The sequence below is a fragment of the Crassostrea angulata genome, chromosome 6 (assembly GCF_025612915.1).
Source record: "Crassostrea angulata isolate pt1a10 chromosome 6, ASM2561291v2, whole genome shotgun sequence".
Taxonomy (NCBI): Eukaryota; Metazoa; Mollusca; class Bivalvia; order Ostreida; family Ostreidae; genus Magallana; species Magallana angulata.
Genome location: NC_069116.1, coordinates 28,454,097 through 28,478,778, shown reverse-complemented (window position 1 = coordinate 28,478,778; position 24,682 = coordinate 28,454,097). Strand labels below are relative to the sequence as shown.

General features: G+C 32.0%; 3 protein-coding genes across 3 annotated transcripts in view; 2 read left to right on the top strand and 1 right to left on the bottom strand.

Moving 5' to 3' along the window:
• LOC128189339 (uncharacterized protein SAV1875-like) overlaps positions 1–24,682 on the bottom strand; it is a 31,167-nt gene that overhangs the window by 3,564 nt on the left and 2,921 nt on the right. The window lies entirely within an intron of this gene.
• On the top strand, positions 503–6,500 carry LOC128189338 (uncharacterized). The gene is made up of 3 exons (XM_052860907.1): positions 503–877; positions 3,345–3,453; positions 3,571–6,500. The coding sequence occupies exons 1-3, from the start codon at positions 649–651 to the stop codon at positions 3,866–3,868; spliced, it is 636 nt and encodes a 211-aa protein (XP_052716867.1). The 5' UTR covers positions 503–648; the 3' UTR covers positions 3,869–6,500.
• Positions 14,956–16,444, top strand: LOC128189337 (uncharacterized). The gene is made up of 3 exons (XM_052860906.1): positions 14,956–15,529; positions 15,676–15,784; positions 15,909–16,444. The coding sequence occupies exons 1-3, from the start codon at positions 15,295–15,297 to the stop codon at positions 16,222–16,224; spliced, it is 660 nt and encodes a 219-aa protein (XP_052716866.1). The 5' UTR covers positions 14,956–15,294; the 3' UTR covers positions 16,225–16,444.

The window sequence follows — 24,682 nt, the reverse complement described above, 5'->3', positions numbered from 1 at the left end:
ATCTATGATGTACATGAATTGTCATACAGAATGTAGCCCAGTAGATGGGTGACGATGCGCGTCAAATAAGTCTAATGATTATTAAACAAAAAAAACTACTTTGCTGAACAAACAGAATCCTTGACAGCGAGGATTTGAAAGATTTGATGATGGGCTTATAAGTAAAAGTACTGTTTATAGTGAAAGAAAACTATTATGAAGAGTGGAGAAAAAGATTAATTGAAAAGGGTTTTGAGAAAGTCCTCACTAGAAAAATAGGTTTCTAAAAAAAAAATAAGAAAAAAAAATCTCAGTATATGAATTTCATTACACAGAGATTGGTTTAAATAAACATTTATCAGTGATTTATACACATTATTAGTGATTAATAGATACAAATCCGACTGTGACAATCGTACATAAAAGTTAACACCATTTGTCTACATAGCTTAGTTACTCCGCAGTAACTTTATCTCATATAACTTTGATCGGGAATATTGACAGTAGGTGCATGATTGACATCATATCAGTAACAAGAGGATCACTATAACTTCCCCGAATCAAGTCAGAGTACCCCGACCCTTTTGTAATACTATACGGAAGTGGATGTATATGTGTATTCTATGAAGCAGGTCCATTTTTGACTAAAATGTCTGAAAACTGTTCAAAATGACTGACACATTTGAAGAACATGGTGACAAACCTAATGGTGTCAAACCAATATACAGGCTTAAATGTGTCGTAGTTGGGGACCTAGGAGTTGGGAAAACAACGCTAGTAAGGTCATTTGCCGAAGGCCCCCGGACCAGAAGTATTGCTGCTGAACCCAAGAGCATGTGGCAAAAGGAAATTAAAATGGCATCTTATATCGTCAGCTTATCCATATGGGACACTGCAGGTATGGATATATTTTTTACATTTGAAAAAAGTAATTTTGGTAATAATTGGAAACGTTTTTCATTATTTGTACATTGTTATATGCAAGTAAAACACTGGTAGTTTGTTTTTTTTTTTATAAATATCGATTCACAGTAAAATATTGTTTTAAAAATAAACTAGTGTCATTAAAGAGATCAACTCGACTATCTTTACTTAACAATTGAATTTAAACTATTCGTCAATATGACCTAAGATTAAATGTGATAATGGGCCGTAGTACGCCAAAATGAACCACAATATTGATATTTAACGCATTAAAAAGAGTTACCTCATTGACTGATTTCAAATATTTCATACACCTGAATATTTGCTTATTTGATTTTTATCCTTTTCTAGATATATGGTTGTAAATATATCGTCAATTATTACAAATTGTTCATCTACAGTACAGGAAATAACAAAGAATTTTTTTTAAGTATTTGAATTTGAATGGTAAAATATACTTGAACGTTTTAAAATTACCGGGTGTCAGTAAATAAAAAATTTACAACATGACAGTCGGTTGTATCTTGCTCACAAATGGTTTGGAAACTTCTGTCATTTTCAAGTGACCCCCATCTTGTTTATGATTAATTGTTCAATTAAAACAGAGCGCAAGGCGAAAATTCATTGAAATTTCTTGTAATATACAAACGCTTACCGTATTCCTTTGTTTAAAAAAAACACAACATAAATCGTGAACTGTACTTTGGGGCAGGCATATATTTTATTAGGTAAAAAGGACTGTTTCTCTTTTTTTAAAATAAATTAAATATAGAATATACAAGGGCTGTTCGGAAATCATTGAGACATTAACTCTTACTCCCTATGGAAAAAGATATATACATGTAATTAAAATTTCAGTAGATACTAATCAAGGATACTTTTTATTAACGTGAAAATGTGGAAGTTAATGATATAATTTTTTCATTCCTGGTAAGCTAGCAAACTTGCCTACAACCGTTGACCCTGAGCAACCACAAACTCATCGCAACATCATTTTAAAGCTGCTTGGTCCGATTTTATATCAAATTTTGTGCACGTTTTTAAACGATTGTTATGTTAAGTTTATGTATAATAATAGACATTGCAGTAGTTTTCCCAGTAAATTAAGCCAAATTTCAATATAAAAAATTATGTTCAAATTTTTTTAAAAAATCAAACGACATAAAAGGATATCGTGATATTTCCCTCATGTTAAAATTCGCCCCTGACGTCAAGACGGGTATGGCTGTATAACAACTTTGACATCGCCAAAATTAAAAAGTCGCAATGTTCAGGGTTATTAAAAATAAACCTTTGTACGTTTCTTTTCGCTAATATTTCTGAAGTTTGCTTTGTTTACAATCGATGCATAGCATGCTGGTTGAATAACCCCAATCTTTCGGGGGACGAAACCAAACGGTTCCCTGTTGTAAACATCCCATGATGCATTTTGGGGGTTTTTTTGCCCAAAAAGAAATTATTTTTATTTACTTTAAACATTTCTAACTTTGAAAGGAGACCGATTCTGCTGCTGTAATTAAGAGAAAGTCCATAACTTTCTAAGATAAATGGTTTGCATGGAAAACTATTTGACACTGTAATAACAAAAAAATCGGACCAAGCAGATTTAACGTTTCTCGTTACTCGTTTGTATTAAATTTTTTTGCAAACGAACGGAAATCATAAACCATAATATATAATTTTTCGTTTTCAAATGGCAACAATTACACGTTTTCACGTTAATAAAAAGTATCCTGGTTTCAGTCCGCAAAAGTTATTCAGACACCTTTGCAAAACGAATAAAAATAATTAAATGATTAAAAAACCACAAACAGTGAGAAAGTAAGGAATACCTGAAATACCATAACAGAACGTTTCGACTCATATTGTAAAAACGGACGGCTTAATTACATAAAAACAAACGGAAGTCAAAAGTAGGAATATTCGTTAAATTATATAAAACAAGATATATCATAACGGTTACTAACTCTAACTATACAAGCATATACAATGCACATGATTATACATTTCTATCCATTTAAAGTGGACGTTGGTGTCAACAGATTGGATATAATCTGAATTTTAACTCTTTCTTCAATCCTTGGGGTTTTTAGAAGAACTTTATTGGCCTCCAAGTTGTTGAAACTATCCTGTTCGTAACTTAAGTCAATCATTTCGAGTTGTGAACATGATAGTTCACGACAACATGAAGACCAATGCACTTTTTATTCACCTTGGGGTTTTAGTTTGAGTTAATTTGTAAACAAACGTCTGACGCACGATGTCAGTTACACAAATGAGCATAGAGTTACCTCACTTTGTATGTCGTCTAAATCTATGCATTGTCACATTTACGGATGAATATATCAATATACTTTCAAAATCAATTCTGAAATTCATTTCTATAGGATGATGCTCATTTAATTTCTTTTAAATGTTAAACAATATGTTTTGGACACTAGGTCAGGAGAGGTATAGGAGCCTGACTGGATCGTACTACAGAGGGGCTCATTGCTGCATCGTTGTTTTCGATGTCAACTGTTTAGACTCTTTCCAAAATGTAAAGGAATGGTAAGTTAAATGAAATAAGATATTGTCTTGTGCTTACAAAAAAAAATATTGACATAAACATACATCTTGAGTTCAGTTTTTTTAAATCAGATGTTTTTGTTGATGAATTTCATAAAGGTTTCAGAATATAGATGAAAATTCCACAAATCCAGAAGAGATAATAAAAATCCTTGTTGGAACAAAACGAGAGCCATCATCAAGAGCAGTCAGCCTTGAAAGGGCGGAAAGCTTGGCTGACCATCTAGGGGTTTCGTACAAAGAGGTCAACTTTGGAAGCCAGAATAATATCCGAGAACTTTTCGAATCGCTGGCGGACCTGACTGTTCTTGTTTACAAAGAAAACAATTTTCATTCAAACATTCCGGTGGAATTGCCTCAATATCAACAGAAAAAAACTTACTGTTCCTGTGGATAGTTTTACCCGGCAATCAAAACAAGAAGAAACGCCAATGTGATCTACCTATGATACATTTCAAATTCTTGTGGTACTATTACTCACATGAGGTCAAGTGAGTGATAGGTTTATTACCAGTCTACTTCGCTGCACCGGGATTCAGAAAATATCTTTTAGAGGTATATTTCCCATCACCATAATGGTTCAAAAAGAAGAAAATATTAGAAAAACAAAACAAAACACTCATTATTTATATGTCATGTTGTTTTGTTAGGGGTCTATAATAGATTCGATTAAGGAGCCCGTAGTAATGTCAGAGTGTTATCATGAAAGTTTCACGTAAATAAACATTTTCAAAAGTTGAAAGGGAATTCTTTATGCCGTAATTTTATTTTGTTATCTACAAAACAACGGAAAAATACTCATACTTGTGGCAATACAAGTTTAATTTGGTTTTAAATAATTAAAACCTTTATTTGTCAAAAACATTTCATGTATGTTTTAATATCATTGGCAGAATTTTTTAATTAATAAAATTTTTGAAAAACTATCAATAACTAAATGAAATTGCATCTACCTCTTAGTATAGCTAAATATGGAAAAGAGGAGTGATGTTGTTTTAATTACCTGTACACATCATGTAAAAAAGAATCAGAAATAAATATGTTTATTCTTTGAGACTACTCTCATATTAAGGTCTTTGAATTAAAAATAAACAAAATGGAAAAAAACCCTTAAAAATCTCACAACCTTCATCGTAGCAAAGCACAGTTAAAAATTACTATTCTCTCCCATATGAAGTTGCTTGAAACCAAAAGGATATATCGTATATGTAGGCCGTTAATGCATTTGTTAATGTAAGTTAAGCATAGACGAAAATTATCCTTACTTTAAAGGAGTTGTTTAATACGCGAAATTTAGTATTAAAATGATACGAGCATAACTCGTCCTAAAACCAGACGCTATTTTTTACGATATTTTATGACTAAGCAGTCAAAGCTATAATGTATGTGCACTCAGGATAATGGCTCGAGACTGCATTACCCAACGAGCCTTAAATTGTAATATATATATATAGAGAGAGAGAGAGAGAGAGAGAGAGAGAGAAGAGAGAGAGAGAGAGAGAGAGAGAGAGAGCGATTGTATTCCTATGTATTTCATTATTTTAATTCTGAATACAAGACTAGACTGTACATAACATTAACATAATAAAATATATTTTTCAATTTGTTGTTGCAGCATTTGTTAATGCAAAGTTTTTTCTTAGCAACAGTAGAGGGTTACAATGTATGTTTGTTAATAATAGTATTATCGTCCAAATATATTTTATAGGCAATGAAAAATTCACACCTCAAGATCATAAAGCCCATCTATGTGACACATATCTAATATCCTCATTGGATATTTTCCCTTTAAGTTAGTTTAATTCATCATTTAAAACCTTTTAAAAAGGAGATGAAAATATTTTGACATCCCTGAACTTTTAACATTAATACTATCGATATTATCATGCTTGAAAATGTGTTAATAATTCACAAAGGTGTGTGTGTGCGAAAAGAATTGATAACCTGTTAATTATCATTAACTGATTTCGTTAAAGGGGCATGTTCACGATTTTGGTAAAAAGAAATATTTATCCGTTTTAATGTTTACAATGCTTCTGAAAGGCGTTTGTCATTGTCAACCAATATTTGAGAGTCAGTCGTCGTGTTATAAACGAGAAACAGAGCTTACAACTCTTTGCCATGTAAACAAAGCTTTGTTTACGTTTTAAATATAAGAAGGGAAATTTCCAGTTTTAGACCGAAAATGAATGTGATAAACGCAAGGTATTATTTTTTTATGCTTTAAACGAATTTAAAAAAAGAAATTAGCTTGAAAAAGTACGTCAACCAGTATATTGAACCAATGTAAACAAAAACAGGGCACGAGCCTTGTTTACATGACAAAGAATTGTGACCTCTGTACGACTGACACTCTAATTTTGGTTGAATATTAGAAATACATTCCTATAGCATCATAAACACTTAAAATAGAAAAATGAAATTTGATCAATATCGTAACCATGCCCCTTTAACTTATTGATTAAACGCGGTTTAAACCGGACCCAAGAAGATACCGGTATGCGTATTGAATTTATTACTCAATGCAAATGACATCCATCGGATATTCTTCAGCAGTATAGGAGAAAATACTTTAAAATGTATTTTATTATTATACAAGGGCGGGAAAAGAAAAACTCGGTACATAAATATAAGACAATTTAAAAATTTGAAGCTTCAAGAAATCTGTTGACCATCCAGATTCCATCGTGTACTTCAGAAGCGTGAAAAAAAATAATTGCTCGATGGATTATAAAAAGGGGTTCTTAAAACTTGTTTGAACCAGTTTAAACCAGTATACCCTTTCTTTGTTTTGCTGTTATAAAGAAAATTTTCAGGTAACGTTCGGACATTTCAGGACAGGTGGTGCCATATCTGATCAGATTTTAGGCTTTTAGGTCATGAACTTTTCACAGTCTTGTCCTGAAATGGTTACATTTTTCTTTGTTGTGTTTATTTTCTCCTGGAATCTACAATGTAGTTTGAAGGTCAAAAAGTTGAGAGCAGATACGTTAACGTGTATACTCTGAAATGTTTAATTGTTGTTTCCTACCTTAAGGTTGTAAGTAAAACATCAATAAAAATGAAAAAAAGAAAGAACTTGTCTTTTTATGTATAAAAAAAACAGTTGGGTCGCCATATTAACTAAATACTAGTATGTAAAACCAAATTTTCAAAGCACTTATAAGAGCGTTGCAAATAAATATGATGAGATGACTTGTAAACGTATGCTGGAAAAGACGCATTAGCATTAAACGCAATTCAAAGCGCATCAATTGTATGAATTGACTTAAATAACTGCATAGCAAGGGAAATAATATTAACTGTACAGCTTCTCTTTTATGACTTATACTTATTCAGAGAACAATAATAAGTTTTATTTGTCGACCTTGGACAGTATTGTGTCTAACCCAAACGCTCGATCTTCCCTCACATATTCATGGAACTTATGTGTTCAGCAACAAGAGTAGCAACAACACATGGTCGATCTGGAGACACTGAGGACCATGGAATTTCCTACTTCGTTATTAATGGTTATTCTCATTTTGTATTTTTTTTCTTATCATGTAATTGTGGCTTCTGGAATTTTCATTTGTTTAATACACCTGTGCCAATGGTAACTTTCCATCTTATGGCGATTTTTATTTGAACTTTAAAAATCATAATTTTACACGGAAATATTTCATATTGAGTATTCTAACATGATCCACGATTTCTATCGGATATCAGATCTCTAATATCGTTTTTCATGTACAAGTGTCACACTAGTGCTTATTTATTAATTGCTATTTATTAGTGTTTTAGTTGAAAGGCCACCACAAACGATGGTGACTTCCCAAAATTATAGTTAAATGGTATCTATTTCATATGAAAACATTTGCGATCATACTATTTGATGTATACAGGTAAAATTGCAACATATGTTCAACATATGTTCAAAATATGTTTAACATATGTTGAACATATGTTCTGAAACATATGTTCGCAATAAAAAACGAGCACCATATGTTAAACATGTTCATAAACATGTTTAACATATATTAAACATATGTTTTGATAACCATATGATTACTCTATGTTTATAAATATATGTTAAACGTATGTTGAATATATGTTTATTTCATTTTTGTGTTTACTCATTTTCTTTATCCTTTGGTATTATTTACACAACATGTATCACGTATGTCTTATGCATATTTAGAGTCTGTAATATGTTTAACATATTTTTCAAACATATCTTAACAATATTTTTCAAACATCTGTTCAACATACTGTGATAAATTCATTTGTTTAACATATGTTCAATGGATTTTTAACACGTGTTACTCGAAACATATGTTGAACATTTCTTGCAGTTTTACCTGTATACCGGTGCATTTCAATCAAATAGAATTATATATTTCACCATTATTTCTGTGCAATAAGGACGTTACTTTATTAATCATTGTCAATAATTTCACTGGACCTTGATTTAGTTCGTATATACATTTAGACATCAGTTTAAACAAAATACAACATGACATTCAAATGAGATGGCGTATCTATTTAACTAGACTGTTTGTAGATAAATCAGACAATCACTTCATGAAATGCCAAAGTACATATCATTTAATATGCCCCTCATTTCACCCCAAATTATCGTGCTTGTATGAAGCCACATCATAAACACATACAGTTGCACGTGTTTATATTTCGATCCAATAAAGCAATATAATCGAATAATTTAAATAAGCAAGCTTCAACCTTTTTCTCAACAAATGGTTGTACAATGGACACCAATGACCTTTGTTAATATTTATTTTCAGATTGTTACATTTTCAACCTAAGTTTACAGCGGTGCAGTTTTAAGTGATTACAAAAAGAATTGTTCTTTACTTGTATGCATAATCATAAAAAACAGTATGTAAAACCTCATACATGTATTTCTTGTTTTTTGTATTAATTTTTAAACAATTTTGGTCAGACTTTGGCAGAAACAAGTTATTTCAAGAAATGTTAATATTTTGGCCGTACCTGTCCCTTAAATACACTTAAGCTTTCTTAATTTATCTGTTATCCAACAACTTTATATTTTTTAAAAACATATGTCACATCTTAAATAGTTGACCATCTGAAACGTGTATAGCATAACATTTTTACACGTGTGAATTTATGACCTAAAATCGACTTTTTAGGTGCATTAAGTGCAAACTGTATTCAGTATTTACTTTACTGGCGATGGCAAAAACGCCTTGAACGTATGCTAGATCAACAACTGCAATAACATGCACTTCACTTTTATGTTAAATGAACGATAGTGTCTTAAAGTAGCCATTACACAAAAATATAGCATGCACTAATATATAATATCAATAGCAACAATAACAAAATTTGATGCTTCTACGGTAAGTGTTACATGTATCTAGTTGCTAAAATCATTTGAAGTTTATGGTCAAATGCTTAATCAAAAATTCAACAATTTACTATCGCATTAAAATTATCGTTCAAAACTATGATTTCATTTTAAAAAATAAAAATTATTTTGTCTTACTTAGTTATTTATCATTGTTGTTGATTTTTTTGTGTGAAAAACTGGAAAAAATGTTTTGGTTGAAAATACATCTATAGGCTTAAAGTTTGCTGTAAAAAGATTTTTTTTATAAATTTATTAATTCAAACATGCACAGACATATCATTAAGTCGATTTGTCTTTTACATCCTTTTTCATGAAACACCTAAAACAAGTAACTCAAATCAAAAAGTCATTAAAATTTTTATCAATATTTATTTGTCCTCATTTGCACAAAAATCGAAAACTTCCAGAAACCTCCAGAAGAGTACGGTTCTATGATTTATGAAATGTATGCAATATTATTTTTGGTATGCTATTATTTTATCATGACAGAGAAACAAATTTATCTTTACAAATTACAGTTATGTCTTTATCGATGAATATGATTTGAAAAGGTGAAAAAGTATTTTTAAAAATGCCCAAATAAATGGGCCAAGATAAAGCTTGCCTTTCCGTACTAACTACAGTAAAACTCAGTTATAACGAAGTTCTTGGGACCAATGGATTTACTTCGTTATATCCGTAATTCGTTATATCCATATAACGAATTCGTAAAAATATCTATAGCGAATTCACTATAAACATATTTTCTTTCACCAGACCATATTTTTTTCTAATTGAGGCTTAAAATAAAAATGCATTAATTTGATAGCTTTAAGAATCGGAATGGGAGTTGAAAAAATTATATGAAGATAAATTCATTCAAACTATTATGTAAAATGGTAGTGCAGTCTTTCTTAAGTTGTAAAGAAATTCGTTATAAAAGTGTTAAATTTTGCTTTTATTCCTCTCCACGGGACTCAAAATCATTTCGCTATATCCGTAAGTTTGTTATATCCGAATTCGTTATAACCGTAAAATTTTGCAAAGATTTGTTAAGAATTTTATTGGGGACTAAAAAAAACTTTGCTTTATCCAATAATTCGCTATAACCGTGTTCGTACTCAACGAGTTTTACAGTATCGTGTAATTTTAATTTGCCAAACTTTTTATAGCATAAACTCCCGTGGGTTATATCTTAGGACTCCACCAATTCAACAAACTGCTATTAGTTTTACTAGAAAAATCTCTTCACTCAGTCTATACGCATACCATATTATACGTATTTATATTTAACAAAATATTAATTTGAGCACGATATGCTTTCAAGCATTGAAACAAAACTGTGAAAGTATGGATAAATACAATAAAAAAGTTCTTCTTTAATATGTTTGATGTGTCAATAACTTCTTCACCCTAATCTCTACACGAACATTCTTTAAATATCTCAGAGTTATATTTTGCGGTAGATATAGAAAGATTATTATTCTACCTTGATATGTTAACCCCTTTACAGATTGCAATACTTCTTGCCCTCAAAATAACCCCATCCAGACAAGAGTACACAAAGGTTATGTTTGACAAATAAGTAAAAGGCCTACATGCAAAAAACATTGACATATTTTTGATAACTTGATTAAGGTGGAATTAAAACAAAACGTAGCAAGAAAAAAAGGCGTGTCTGTATTTGCATGCACAGTTAAATGCTCTCCAGCAAACATCATGATAAATACTAATATTTTAATCTATCACAACCTCTTACTCATTCCAAATCATTTTATACGTCTTATCGAGAGCAAGATTAAAAGTGTGGTCAATTTCGTCGCGATTAAAAGTGTGTTTCTGGTCATTTCAGTTTTCGTGGTCTATTCAGTTTTCGTTGCGATTAAAAGTGTGTTTTTAAACATTTCAGTTTTCGTGGTCTATTCAGTTTTCGTTGCGATTAAAAGTGTGTTTTTGGACATTTCAGTTTTCGTAGAGATTAAAAGAGTGTTTCTGGTCAATTAAGTTTTCGTTAAAAAATCAAAATTATGTTTTTGGTCATTTCAGCTTTTGTTTCTTTTTCACAATTGTCACTTCTACATATTCGTTGATATTTTGTTTTATCGTTTAAATTAATCATAGTCCTCTGTGTCTCCGTTTAAGTGAAACGAACTCTGGCGGAAGTTTGAATTTGCACCTTTAATCGACAGGCCGATGCAGCTCTGTTTCACACTGAAAAGGGTTTTTAAACAATACTTAATTTTCCATTACTCCAATTTAATCTTTTTATCAAGGACAAGTATCTACATGTATTTAACAAGGACAAAGATATGCGTTAGTTTAAAAAGGTTAAATTTCGTATATGCAACATACCAATGACTCCATTTGAAGATGTCCTAAAAATAACCTTTAAACTTCAGATTGCATATCGAATCTATTCTTTATATAAATATCTAGGTCGGGTAAAAAGATAGTGCTGAGAGTGAGTATATGACTTAAATTTGAAGAAAGTATAAATAATGACCATCTAAAACAGAGTGGGAGAGGGAAAACATCTTGCTTAAAAATTAAAAACAACATCTTCATGATGTAGATCAAAATGAAAATACACTTCAGTTTTGAAAGTACTTTATTATAGGGGAGAATCATTACTTTCATCTTTTAGTTTGAAAACAATATCTTCTCGTTGGCAGTCAATTTAAAACAGTCATTAGTAAAACATGAAGAGTCAAACTAATAAATATTGTACGTTATCAGATATTTGTGATAGGCACATGGACTTCTGAATTTATCCAAAGGCGGTTTTAAGGTATACAACAATCTACTATAGAGGGTAATATTCGGATTTTTTTTCAGCATTGAACTAATACGATACCGTTAACATGCATATAATCATCTTTTTCTCTCTTCTTTAAGTGGATGAAGCTTTCAAAAAATTGGTGATGCTTTACACATAACTTGGATTGTTTTAATATAGATTACAAATAAATTTAAAATAAATAAGTTACTGCTGAACATGTTTTACAACTTTTGTTCACGACTATTTATGTCTAGGACAAAGATTTACGTGATATTGTCTGATATGGGGTCTGCTATTTTACACGTCCCCAAAATAACCTTAAAACGACTTCAGAATGCACAAGTTCAGATAACGACAAAGTGTTTCGGGTAACATGGAATTTGGTAGATGGTGGCCCACACTAAAGACAAACTAACATTTTGATACGAAATGTGGATCTACTTGTCATGTAAACTCACTGCCTACACATCGCTAAACTATTCATTTTACAGTTCACTAATTTTTTAAGAACCTTTAGTATATAACAGTAAAAGACTTTTACTGTTGTATTTTTTTTTTTTTTTTTTTTGGAAATGAAAAAAATAATTCTGACTACTTCATTTCGTATAAGTACTCTCTACTCATTTTCGAGTTTATATATATGGATAAAATATAACACTGTTAATCAAAAGAAACGCTGTATTAACACTCGAAAATAGTTTTAAAACTTGGATTTGAGTCCATTAAGTTAGGTTGTTTTATCTGGTAAGACTTGAAAGAAAGTAGTCCGTACACGTCTATCTATTATATTATTAACAAATGAATGTTAATTTTTTCAGCCAATCCAAATTCTTACTATTGACACAAATATATACACATGTATATAAGCCGAAGGTTCTGGCAAGCATGTACAGAAATCTTGTCAGATATTCTTTTGAATAATTGACAACATTTACTTTGCTAGCTGATCGTGAATATAAGTGTTGCTTGCAGTTTAATTAAATTTTAAAATGCAATCAAGATGATAATATGTTTTTCGTGTTCTAAAGAATTTGATTTGATTTTTTCTTATTGCAAGAAAAGCAGGCATGGAAAATATTTTGCGAAAAATAGGACTTTACAAGTTGTATAATTAAGATACATTATGTACAGGTATATATTTTATAATGTGTTTTATAAAATTGCTCTTTAAATCTTGCTCATGGCAAAAACTGCAAATATAAAATTCATATGAAAAGTTTTTTTGGACAAAACATTAAAAATTTTTAAAAACTAAACATTAGAAAAAGACAATGGGTGAATTAAATGTATCAAGTTTACAAATTATAATTTGTTAAACGTGTGTTTCCTTTTTTTTGCATTGTCCATGCAAATAATACCGAATATGAATAAAATTAAATGGACAATTTCTGTAATTAATGAATTCTATTTTCTCAAGTTTTATATCATTGCTTAAAAGATATATATCACCAAGCAAATAGGATACAAAGACTTTACGAAGCCAAGTTTCTTAATACCCTTAACAGTCATCTTCAATCTCACCTATCTCATTACACGACCAGGACAATTGCGGTTTGGTCATGTTTGATCTTGTTTGGTCGACAGGCAGTCTAGGCGCGGTTACAAGGTTATTTTGAGGATTCAATGATGCGTTATTATCTTGAGAAGTTTCACCTTTTCGAACTTGGGCGTAATCCAGGATACTTTTAAGAAAGCAGATCAAAATGTGGAATAAAGAACATGTAAAGTGATGAGAAGAGTTTTAAAGTACCATTTTAAAACAACATTTTTGTGACCAAACTGACGCAATTATTTCTTGAATTGGCGAAATGATTAAAAGCACTGATGAATGTCTATTTAAAGTATTTTTAAAGCAACATTTTCGAGTTCAAAAGGGATAGAATGTGCATCACTGCACTGAAGCCGTCATTGACAAACTAACAATTCAAGTTCACCATACATCACTTTACTAACTTAATGTATCTTTATTCTTTCTACCAACGATTCAAACTAAAAAGTTAATGTAACATTCTGTTGAAATGTCAACAAGTTCTGTTATGTACAAGCATTATCATCAAACGTTTGTATCTTGTTTTAATTAAATCTTAATTTATTCGTATATTACCTGTTGATTATGGTGGGAAAGGGGTAAAAAAATCTTTTTGACCCTATAACTAACAATATTAAAAAAACCCCAATGATCCTGAAAAATCAGATATAAAGCGGAAATAATTTCATTACACAGATGGTTCGTACTCACACGAGTGAGGGGGGGGGGGAGGAGAGTTTCCTTTTCTTGCAAAACTGAAATGTCTTGATTACCATCGAGGACACCCAGCAACTTTTGAATACACGTATTTGATTGCCAACGAACGGTGGACAGCAAACAACGACGCCCAACTGATATGAAATGGTCAGCAAAAATAACATTTCAAGGAGTTGCATGGTAAATACTACGTGATATTTTGCAAGATTCCAGATAATTTTCTGGAATAAATAGTATTTACTCCAAGGATTGTATGAATTTGCTTCTAAACCAAAAAAAAAAAAAGAAAAAGAGATTACAAATATTTCACACAAATATTTGATAATTTTTTTTTATATTTTATAAAAGCTACATGATCCATTGCTTGTCATCACTGCATGTACATATGCATTTATATGGAATGTAATGCACAATTACAATTCTTAAAACAAGATTTACTTTCAATTATGAATTTGACTAATTTTTTGGGCAAAACTCAATGCATATTCAATAAGGTACTGTCTGTACCTCTTGCGATCTTGATTAATCTGGAAAACACCTTAAGAAGGCTACGTCTGTCTTATCTCTAAAAAAAAATTAGCTGCTCGCCGAAACAAAAATGAACGTCGGCCAGTATTCCGAAAAAAAGTTCATTAATTCTAAGCGTTACATTCATGTTAATAATGGTTAATCTCGAGAAAAACCCAACTAAATGAGAATCCGTAGAATAAAAATAAACTATTAAATTTTGATGGAAAGAGTAATTGTGGTTTTGATTTAATTAATTAATATTCATTGAAAGTGCAACATTACTTTCAAGAAATTTTCTTGAACAATATTTCACAAATAATCTAAATGTAAAATTTGCGACCGATCAACTTGCATTTATTTGAACACGACTTTAACTGGACATTTTTCTATCTTTTTAAAACGTTCAGCTAAGGTACTGGACTGTTGTCGTCAAAGTGCAAGGTCAACCGTAAAATGAACTTATTCATCTCGGATAATGCGGACCCTTTCAAAAAATAATACCCCTATTGAGACAAGCTACGTGTGGCCTTGAGGACCAAAGCGACACCTGGACATAGTTCGAAAAGTTGAACAGGAAAATCAAAGAGACGAACGTATGTCATTTAATCGATGCTCCTCCCACTATGCTACCAGATACACCTTTGTTCAGGTGGTGGACAAAAGTATAAATAGGACTAAGCCAAAAGGAAAGTACTATTATAACTTATAACGCACTTGTTCTCAATTGTGGACATACCGAGTTTAGTACTGATGTACAGGTATGACTGTCATATATTGTTATCTTTACCTCAACCTTTAACACACGACTCTGACGGATTTCAGTTTCCTTTTAAAGCTCATTGTCTATTGAAGCAATTCACGTGAGAAAAACCGATCTACTTTTTTAATGCGGGGTACATATTTAAATCGCTGATATCCGAATTAATAGTTTACAAGATGTATTCAGTGAAACCAACGTCCATTAACAACAAAGACAGACTCTTTAGAAGAAACAAAAAGGACTTGCATTTGAAATTTATAGTAATCGGAGATTCTAGAGTTGGTAAGACGACGCTTGTGGAGAAATACTGTGGTTATGATCGAGACAAAAACCAGAACAGCCAACTGTATTACCAACATACATTGACCACAGCAGAATGGAGCTGCAATCTCAAAATAGTGGATACAGCGGGTAAGGATTCAGTAACTTTAATTTCTTTGCTGAAATCTGTGTCCTATGACCTCTACCTATAGTATGTCCCATTATCCATTAAATAGTTTAGTGTCACAATCTGCATATTTTGTTGTTTTTTAAAACGCAGTTTTACCTTCTTTTAGGGCAGGAGAGGTACAGAAGCGTTACTTCTTCCTACTACAGAGGATCACAGGGCTGTCTAATTGTATTTGATACCTCGGAGGAGACATCTTTCGTCAATATTGAACACTGGTAAGGGATACATACGTCAGACATCAAACAAAATAACAAAATATCAGAAAGAAGGTTTTTGTATATCTTAACAATGTCCAATTTCTTGTATATGAACTAAGAATTTTTCACTTTACTTAAACAGGTATAACGACCTGATGAATTACTGCAATAGCACTTCAATTTCTATTGTTTTGGTCGGAATCAAGCGAGACTCTCGCGAAAGAGTTGTGAGCACAGAACGTGCACAGTCGTTCGCAGACCACTTAAACTTGCCTTACTTTGAAGTGAACTTGGACAACAATAGTGAAATCTCGGACGTGTTCGACAATTTGATCAAAACTGTCGCGCAGACACTTCTGTCGCGTGAGAACTCTGTCAGTTCTTCCACCTTGTCGACAACACGCCTTTCAAAAGCTGTTACAAAGGCCGAGTCCAAACTCGGCTGTAGCTGCTGCTAGTTTCAAAAAAAAAAAGCCATGTTAAGCTTTTAGATAATGTGCCAAATATGCATTCTATTACACTTTTATCTGTGACTAGAATCTCGCTGTCTTCATTATCATACCCATCATTGTGATCGCCATTCCATTACCATCACCACAATAAGTTATGTTCATGTATATCACAATTGTGACATTTTAATGTAATTATGTTTCTATAAATACAAATGTATATAAATAACAGGGTTTTTTTTAATTTTTAAAAGTTTTTGACTGAACTGTAAAATCAAATATATTGGTTGACAATTCTCACTTTGATGTAGACGAAATAAATATTAATGGAGATCAAAAGCTGTAGAGTGTTGATTAAAGCACAAGAGATGGAAAACAACAGTCATTATGGTAAAGAAAGAGCTATAGTTAAAAAAAAAACAACAAACGATGGAATCAGTAGTAATATAAGCAGATTTGAGTACAGCTTACTTTCAAACAGTAAACGTCACTGTCTTTATAAGCATTACACCGGGTACATGTTTGTGACCATTCATTTGAGTACAACCTCTATATGGACAAGGCCTAGATTGCGATTCTGAAAGGGATCCGGATTACCTTTTTTTCTAGGTTGCAGGAAAACAAAACATTTACAATACCATATTGACAAAAAAAAATGTCGAAAGCAAGTCTCGCTCAATTTGGGCACGTAAAACATGGGCATAGAATGCTCTCTCTCTCTCTCTCTCTCTCTCTCTCTCTCTCTCTCTCTCTCTCTCTCTCTCTCTCATATAGAGAGGGGACTGGATGGTCGTGGCCATTTTTAGACTACATTAATTGTTTTTTTTAAAACAAAGGGATCTGTAAAGGAAAGCCTTCAGATTTGAAAGCAAAATATTTCGGTGGTTTTTTTTTTTTTTACTAAATAAAGCTTATGGCAAAACATTAGGATATTTAAATTAGATAGATCTGACGGGTAATTTGTTGACCAATCAGTTAATCTAAATTTCGTATTGCTTGCTCGTTAAAGAGTATAGTGATCTTGCAACAACAATCGCTGAAATTAGAGGGGGTGGATAATTTCGTTAACAGAATTGTTATACGTCACTTCAGGGGATATTGAGTGCTCTTCGTCACGCACACTGTCACCTTGAATATCCCTCTCCTTTGAAAAAAAAAAAGAACGGTAAGACCGAATCATTTGTATATAAAAACCTTTGAAATTTTAGTATGTAAAAGTCATATTACTGCATTAGAAAAGTTCACCTTTTCAAAACATATTATCTGCTTTTTTTGCAAATAATTGCCGACGTAAATAGATATAAATCGTTTGATTTTTTTCCGCCTTTCAAATCAAGATTAAAAGTTGGCTAGAAACGATACTATGCTACGCATTATTGAAACATGAATCACATTGTGAAACCACGAAGGCCATGATGCACTTTCGTATAAACAAGCCCAGTTACTGACACGATATCAAAGACAAAATACTGCACATAGATTGGGATAACAGCACTACAGACAGAAATACATCTATGTTAAAATCTAACGCGCACAAAACAACACCAATCTCACTGGAATATTAAAAGGGCAATAACAACAACATTTGATCCCAATTCAAGGGCGGTTAAAATCAATACATTCAATTGGTTACCGGGCGAGGAAACATTAATATTTTGCAATTCGAAAATTTAAGCGAAATCCCTCGATTGGACTTACGTTTAAATGTTTAGGTGTAATCTATTTTTAAAGCATGTATGTACATCCGATCTCTGAACCAGCACGACTCTGTCAAGTATATAATAAAAGATTATAGGTTCAATCCTTATTGACTTCATGCCTCCTAGACACCCCCCCCCCCAAACCATTTGATAAAAAGAAGTACACGTGGTATTGAATAAGCGTTGAACGGTCAATTATGATTCAACTTGTGTCTTGACCATGAGATCAAAGGGCGGACAATGATTTAACACCCGACATGTAATGACCACGGTCCATTCAGATCTCATAATCATATCACTCATCCTTCAATAAAACTTAGTAAGAGGCCGAGCCCCAATTGCAACGTGAATGAAATACCTGAAACTTACTGAAAAAAAAAGTGACATTTCTCTTTTTATATTTCGGAAACATTTTCCCATGCATTCAAGAAAAAATATTGTCAATTAATTTCTATACTTGTTATTTGTTCTTGGTCGTTAAGAAAATGTAGAATTACATATATTATATGTTTGTGACATGACTTATATACTAGTAATGATATTATATTTTGTAAAGAGCGTAATTTTGTTAAAATGGGGTAGGGGTAGAGGGTGACAAAACTGAAATGTGGGATAATACACACTGGCTGGTTTCATTTAACGTTACATGTAAGTCGGCAGTGAATAAGGTAGCTAGCTTGGTAAAGAGATTTACATGCACATGTATATGCAGACAGTTTGTCTCTCGCCGCCGTTTAACCTCCAGTGTGTATTATCATGATAAGCAGCTTTATTAAAGATTAGAAATCCGCAGATATTTTAAGCACAGCGTTCTTTTTTCCTCCTCATTTTAAAAATGCATTTATGGTCCCTATATTTATGCAAGATGTATTGTATATATAATTTTTTAAAATGATACATGACTGAAAGCGACGGAATTTCACATTTTATGTTTATAAACCTTCGTTGAAAAAACAGTATTCAATATCATAACTCTTGCATGAACAAAGTCGGAAATCAGTGTATTGAAGCAAAGTAAGAGATAGTTTGTTGTGGAATGACTTTTTGACGGTAAAACTCTCAACGGTTGATTTCTTTTACATCAATATATAGCATACATAAGGGCATTCACAAAACAATGACAGAACCATATACATGACGTAGCATTTGCTGACTAGTTTTACATGTACGTTAGCTTTCTTTAATGGAATGAAATTTCATATCATTCTTCCGAGAGACATTAGGTTACTTATATTTCAGGAAGTACTTAGTAGTAAAAAAACATTTTTTTTTGGGGGGGGGGTATTTTATTGATGATATATAAATATATATTTATAAATCTCGGTTATGATTGGTCATTATCGGCTTAAATAGTAGCCAAACAAACATATCTTTAAAGCAGATTCGAATTTGTTTTTTAATTTCCTCGTTATATTCTAATTTTCGCTTTCAATGCTATCCAAGCTACATGTACATGTATACTGATATAGATTTTACATCATCGTATTGGATAACAAGAAAAATTACTATTCAAATTGTACAAATATACTATACAGGGTGGAAAAGAGGGTACATTTTTTATGTATTCTAAAAATTAGACCATGTAACTGATATCTCTTCCCGAAACAGTTTATAACTACGTTCTCCAGCAAATTATTTTACATGTAGATCAGCATTTGATTGTCCAGGAAATACGAGAGCATTTTTTTTACAAGAATTCCCTCGCATTATTCTGACAGATATGAGTGTTTCCAACAATAAAGTTATGTAATATTAAGATGATACAACACAAAAGGGTGCATACAATAATATCACATGCACCAGTCAGTACAAGTAGCTACATACGTATTTTTACCGGGGTACATTTACATATTGTAAGTCCTTGACAAAAATAGCTACTAAAGATCAAATTAATTCAAAACAATGGACTTCTGCCAAAAATTCATCGCTGAGCTTCCACTCGACTTTAAAGCCCTAGTTATATTCCTGTTCTAGCATGATGGTTTCTCTCTAATATATAAACAAAAACAACTGTTACGTGTAACTTTGATTCGCCTAAATCAGTGATTAGTTATGAACATCAAAGATGATAAGAGGAATATTTAAGTTCCAATTAATAAACTATGTATGAGGATGTAGATACTTTATTGAAAGACCCAGTGCTTAATAATTTACGTTGCTCACCTGCGCCATCTTTTCCTTCGAATAGATTAATCGGCAAAACCCTTGTATTCGGGTGCTAGACACCATAAGACAAGAAGAAATGGCAAATCACTCCAATTTGTTGTACAGTTGTTCAAGAGAATTCCAAGTGCATCTTAGTTATAGAAAAAACCAACATTGTTTCAACGGTCAAATAAACCCGATGAGTAGAATTTGGTTTTCAACTGAAGGTCAAATGTCTCGTGACTTCGACTCTGAATTTTCCAAGATAAATCATGACTATATCACGTGACCAAACAGAAACTGACCGCACTATATTTCAAGTCAATTCTAAAAGTGAGCTACAGAAGATTTCAAAAGCAATTGAAAACGCAATCATAAAAATCGATTGAAAAAGACATCAATGTGTTTTATATTTGATGCATGTTTCCAAAATTATATTAAGACCGTCTCATCTGACCAAACAGAAAGGGACCAAACTATATTTCAAGGCAATTCTAAAAGTGTACAACAGATGATTTCAAAAGCAATTGAAAATGCAATTATAAAAAATCCATTGGAAAAGACATCAATGTATTATTTATATTTGATGCATGTTTCCAAAATGTATCATCTTACACAATAAGTCACACCGTATATATTAAATATACAAAAAAATATGTACAAATATGTACAAAAAAACCCCGGACGGAAACTTAATATTTGGCTTATTTGTAAATAATTAAATGATATAATATTTGATAATAATGTTTTCAATGGATAGTTTCAGACCATCAGAGTTGCCATATGTTGAATTTTTTAAGAACCACAAGATTGTAAAGTTGCAAGCACCAGTCGGTAAAAGTTGCCATGTGCATATGGTAACTAATTCTTATCTGATTGCAATTTTCTTGCATGTCAACATAATTATGTTGCATGTTGACATAATCATCTTGCAAGTCAACATATTTATTTTGCATGTCAACATATTTCATTTTGATAGAAAAATAACTTGCACACAAGGGGCAGAGATATGCCACCATAGATTCCCTCTATTTTTTACGGAAACTTATAAAGTTAATTCATAACTCTATAGAGACTAACAGAACTGAAATATACGCGCAATGTTTTTCGATTGGTCGAAACCTACAGCGACCTAAGAAACATCACGGACTGCACGTAATAAGCATGATGAATATAGGAGACGATTTGGCTGTTTCTTTTAGCTAACGTACTGATGTTCTTTTACAGTAATAAATTAATTTCACTTCCTTTTTACAACCCATTTATTAATTTGTTAATAGTAAGATGTATATATAAACAATACAGTGCCATCTTCGATGATTCTAAGGATTATGAAGGTAGCGATGATTGCACAAAAAATTCACATAACCCGTCAACGCAAGTTATGTTTATTTTCTGCAATGTCGCCACCTTCATACCCTGCATGAATCACCATTAATATTTCGCGTGCGTTTCTCACCTGCTCCAACTTTTCCTTCGATTAGATTATTCAGATATCGGCGAAAACCCTAATATTCGGTTGCTAGACACCACATGACAAGAAGAAATGGTAAATCACTCCAAATTGCTTAACAGTTGTTCAAGAGAATTCCGAATACATATTAGTTAGAGAAAAACCAACATCGTTTCAACGGTCAAATTCGATGAGTAGAATATGGTTTTCAACTAAAGGTCAAATGTCTCGTGACTTTTCATTTTTCAAAGATACATTAAGATCGTTTCAACGGTCAAATTCGATAAGTAGAGTATGGTTTTCAATTAAAGGTCAAATGTCTCGTGACTTTTCATTTTTCAAAGATATATTAAGACCGTCTCATCTGACCAAACAGAAACTGACCAAACTATATTTCAAGGCAATTCTTAAAGTGTACAACAGTAGATTTCAAAAGCATTGAAAATGCAATTATAAAAACTCGATTGAAAAAGACATGAATGTATTAACTTTTATATTTGATGCATGTTCCCCAAATGTATCATATTATACAGTAAGTCAAACCGTATATGCTCAAACAACAACAAAACCGGAAGGAAACTTAATATTTGGCTAATTTGTAAATAAAAAAGGAATAAGTAGTAGTAGTAGTTTATTTGACGTATAATTTACATACACTGCCATAATAAGGGACATAAAAGGAATCAAATAAATAAAAACAAAAATATTTTTTTAAAATAATTTTCTAAATGGTTTGGTTAGTTTCAGACCATCGGAGTTGTCATATATTTAAATTGATAATTTTTTTCGGGAACCACGCTATTATTAAGCGATGTCTTAATTTTATTAAATTATTTTATATACGCATGGCTGTGCTGTTGGACCGAACAAAAATAATTAACAACACCAATAAATTCATTAATGAAGAGAGGTGTTACATTTAGGTCAAGCAAAATAACGCAGATATTTGCTCTGAGACAATAAATACAGGTGAAGGAACGTCCACTTTTGCCTATCTACACTGAAGACAAAACAAATACCACTGCAAGGACGTTAGTCTATATGCACTGAACTTCACTTGAACCCGTATCGGATCTCCTCTTGATTTACAGTAAAACACCATTACAGTACGTTTCCGAATCACCGAATGGCTTTAGTGTACCCAATTGTTAACCGTTTATACATGTAACCCCGAGTTCACGTTTGTCTTCACGGGTACGTGGCTTAATCTTATCTACCCACAGAATATCAGACAACTACTAGATGCACTGCACTGCTGGGCGGAGCCACAAACAGTCATGAACAATAAATTTCACCCGATAATGCATGCATACTAAAGCAGATTCACAAAATTTGGCTGAGATATATTTACAGCTCAAACCTGCATGAAGATTTAATATTGTGTTGAAAGTTACTACAAGTACTAGACTGAAATTTCAAGCATGTGTTAACATTAGTTTAAACTTGTATCAATGCAACTTCTCACAAACAATGATCAGAGGTGCTTGAGGACAGGACCGACCCCCCCCCCCCCTCCCTCCATCCCCCACCCCAAGTATCTAGACCTCCGGGACTTTACTCATTTTTCTTTAAATTATCCTTTTGTGGCATATTTAAAATCTGTTTTATACATTCATTGCACAAAATATGATTTCTTTCGTTTGAGGGACGATTTAGACAGAAATCAATTTCTACTTGGTGTAATAATGAATTAATTGTCCGGAAATATAAGATTTTTATTCGAATACCTGTTTGTGTCACTTGGTTCTTAGGAACCGGTTCATTAGCAAGGCTATATGTGTTAAATACCAGTTTAGGACGACACATACAGCGAAAAGTTTAAATGTTAAGAATAAATCATGTGATCCAGCTTTATGTCATAATTATGTATTTATAAATTTAATATACCAAATATTAAACAGCTGCAGCGTGTCGTTGCTAATTCCACACAGTGTGTTGTTATTTACTAGTATTATTATTTTCAGCTTTCATTTGGAAAGTAATGAATGGATTCAAAGGAGAAATTACTTAAAACAAACATATTGAAAAAAAAAATCATATCCCTTCTCAATGTAATATACAATTGTAAGTAATTTTGTACAATGATTGTATACATTAGATTATTAATGTGTCATAAAAAGATAACTTAAAAAAATGAGTAAAGTCCCAGGGGACTAGATACTTGGGGTGGGGGGGGGGGGGGGTTGGAGGGGGTGGTCGGTCCTGTCCTCAAGCACCTGTGATAATGATACGTATATGCAATAATTGTAATAAACACACATTATAGACAGATATTTCCTTGTTGTTTTCAAATTATATCTACATTTGAATAATTTATCATCTGCCCGTTATCTGGGATTTGACATCAGTGTCTAGAAATAACAGGGGACGAAACTTAAACTGAAAATATACTGTCGATAACGTAATCATTATTTATGCGTATATCAAAGACGTATATCAAAAATAATAATTTTCAGTCTTTAAATAAAACATCGTAATATACATATCACGTGTACATGCACAAAATTCAAAAAGCGTTCTGTGAAAATCAATTCACCTGTACATGTACTATACGTGTACAGTATAAATTTGCAATGAAAGTTCACTCATCTGCCTTTTGCACGTGGTCTCCGGTCACGGTTCTTTTTTTACACAGACAATTAAAATGATATCATGATGTCTGTTTTGTTTCTCTTGGTTTTTATTTTAGGTTGTGGATAGAATATTTAGTATAGACCCTTTTTTCATGAGCAAAACTGTATGTTAGGTTTTAAAAGTGAACCAAACAAAAAGTTATGCTGTAGAATCTACTACTAAATTTTTAAAAATTCAACTCCAGGCACGTAGCAAATTGTGGAGTGGTTTTTTTCTGTTGGAACAGACATTATTCTTAATCTACGCATACACAAAAATGAATGTTGAACAAACTGCCTGTCCCTTGAAATTTTATAAGACATAGTTAACAATACGGAAACTTGGTAAAAAAAAATCTTAGATACGATACTTCTTTCTCCTTCACACACCAACAGAATAGGATTTTGAAGATTGATTAGGTTAGTGGGTTTTTTTCCTTATCAAGATTTTGAGTTACAGGTACACCAATCCAGTAAATTCAAATCATCAAAAACGACAGGAGGATAAAAACCCTTTGATCTAATTAGGGATTTCTATCCGATGCTTCTATGCAAAA

Coding starts and splice junctions, on each gene's coding strand:
- LOC128189338 (XM_052860907.1), top strand. CDS start 649: ATGACTGACACATTTGAAGAACATGGTGACAAACCTAATGGTGTCAAA. Junction 878..3,344: donor ATCCATATGGGACACTGCAG/GTATGGATATAT, acceptor TTTGGACACTAG/GTCAGGAGAGGTATAGGAGC. Junction 3,454..3,570: donor TTCCAAAATGTAAAGGAATG/GTAAGTTAAATG, acceptor AATTTCATAAAG/GTTTCAGAATATAGATGAAA.
- LOC128189337 (XM_052860906.1), top strand. CDS start 15,295: ATGTATTCAGTGAAACCAACGTCCATTAACAACAAAGACAGACTCTTT. Junction 15,530..15,675: donor CAAAATAGTGGATACAGCGG/GTAAGGATTCAG, acceptor ACCTTCTTTTAG/GGCAGGAGAGGTACAGAAGC. Junction 15,785..15,908: donor TTCGTCAATATTGAACACTG/GTAAGGGATACA, acceptor TTACTTAAACAG/GTATAACGACCTGATGAATT.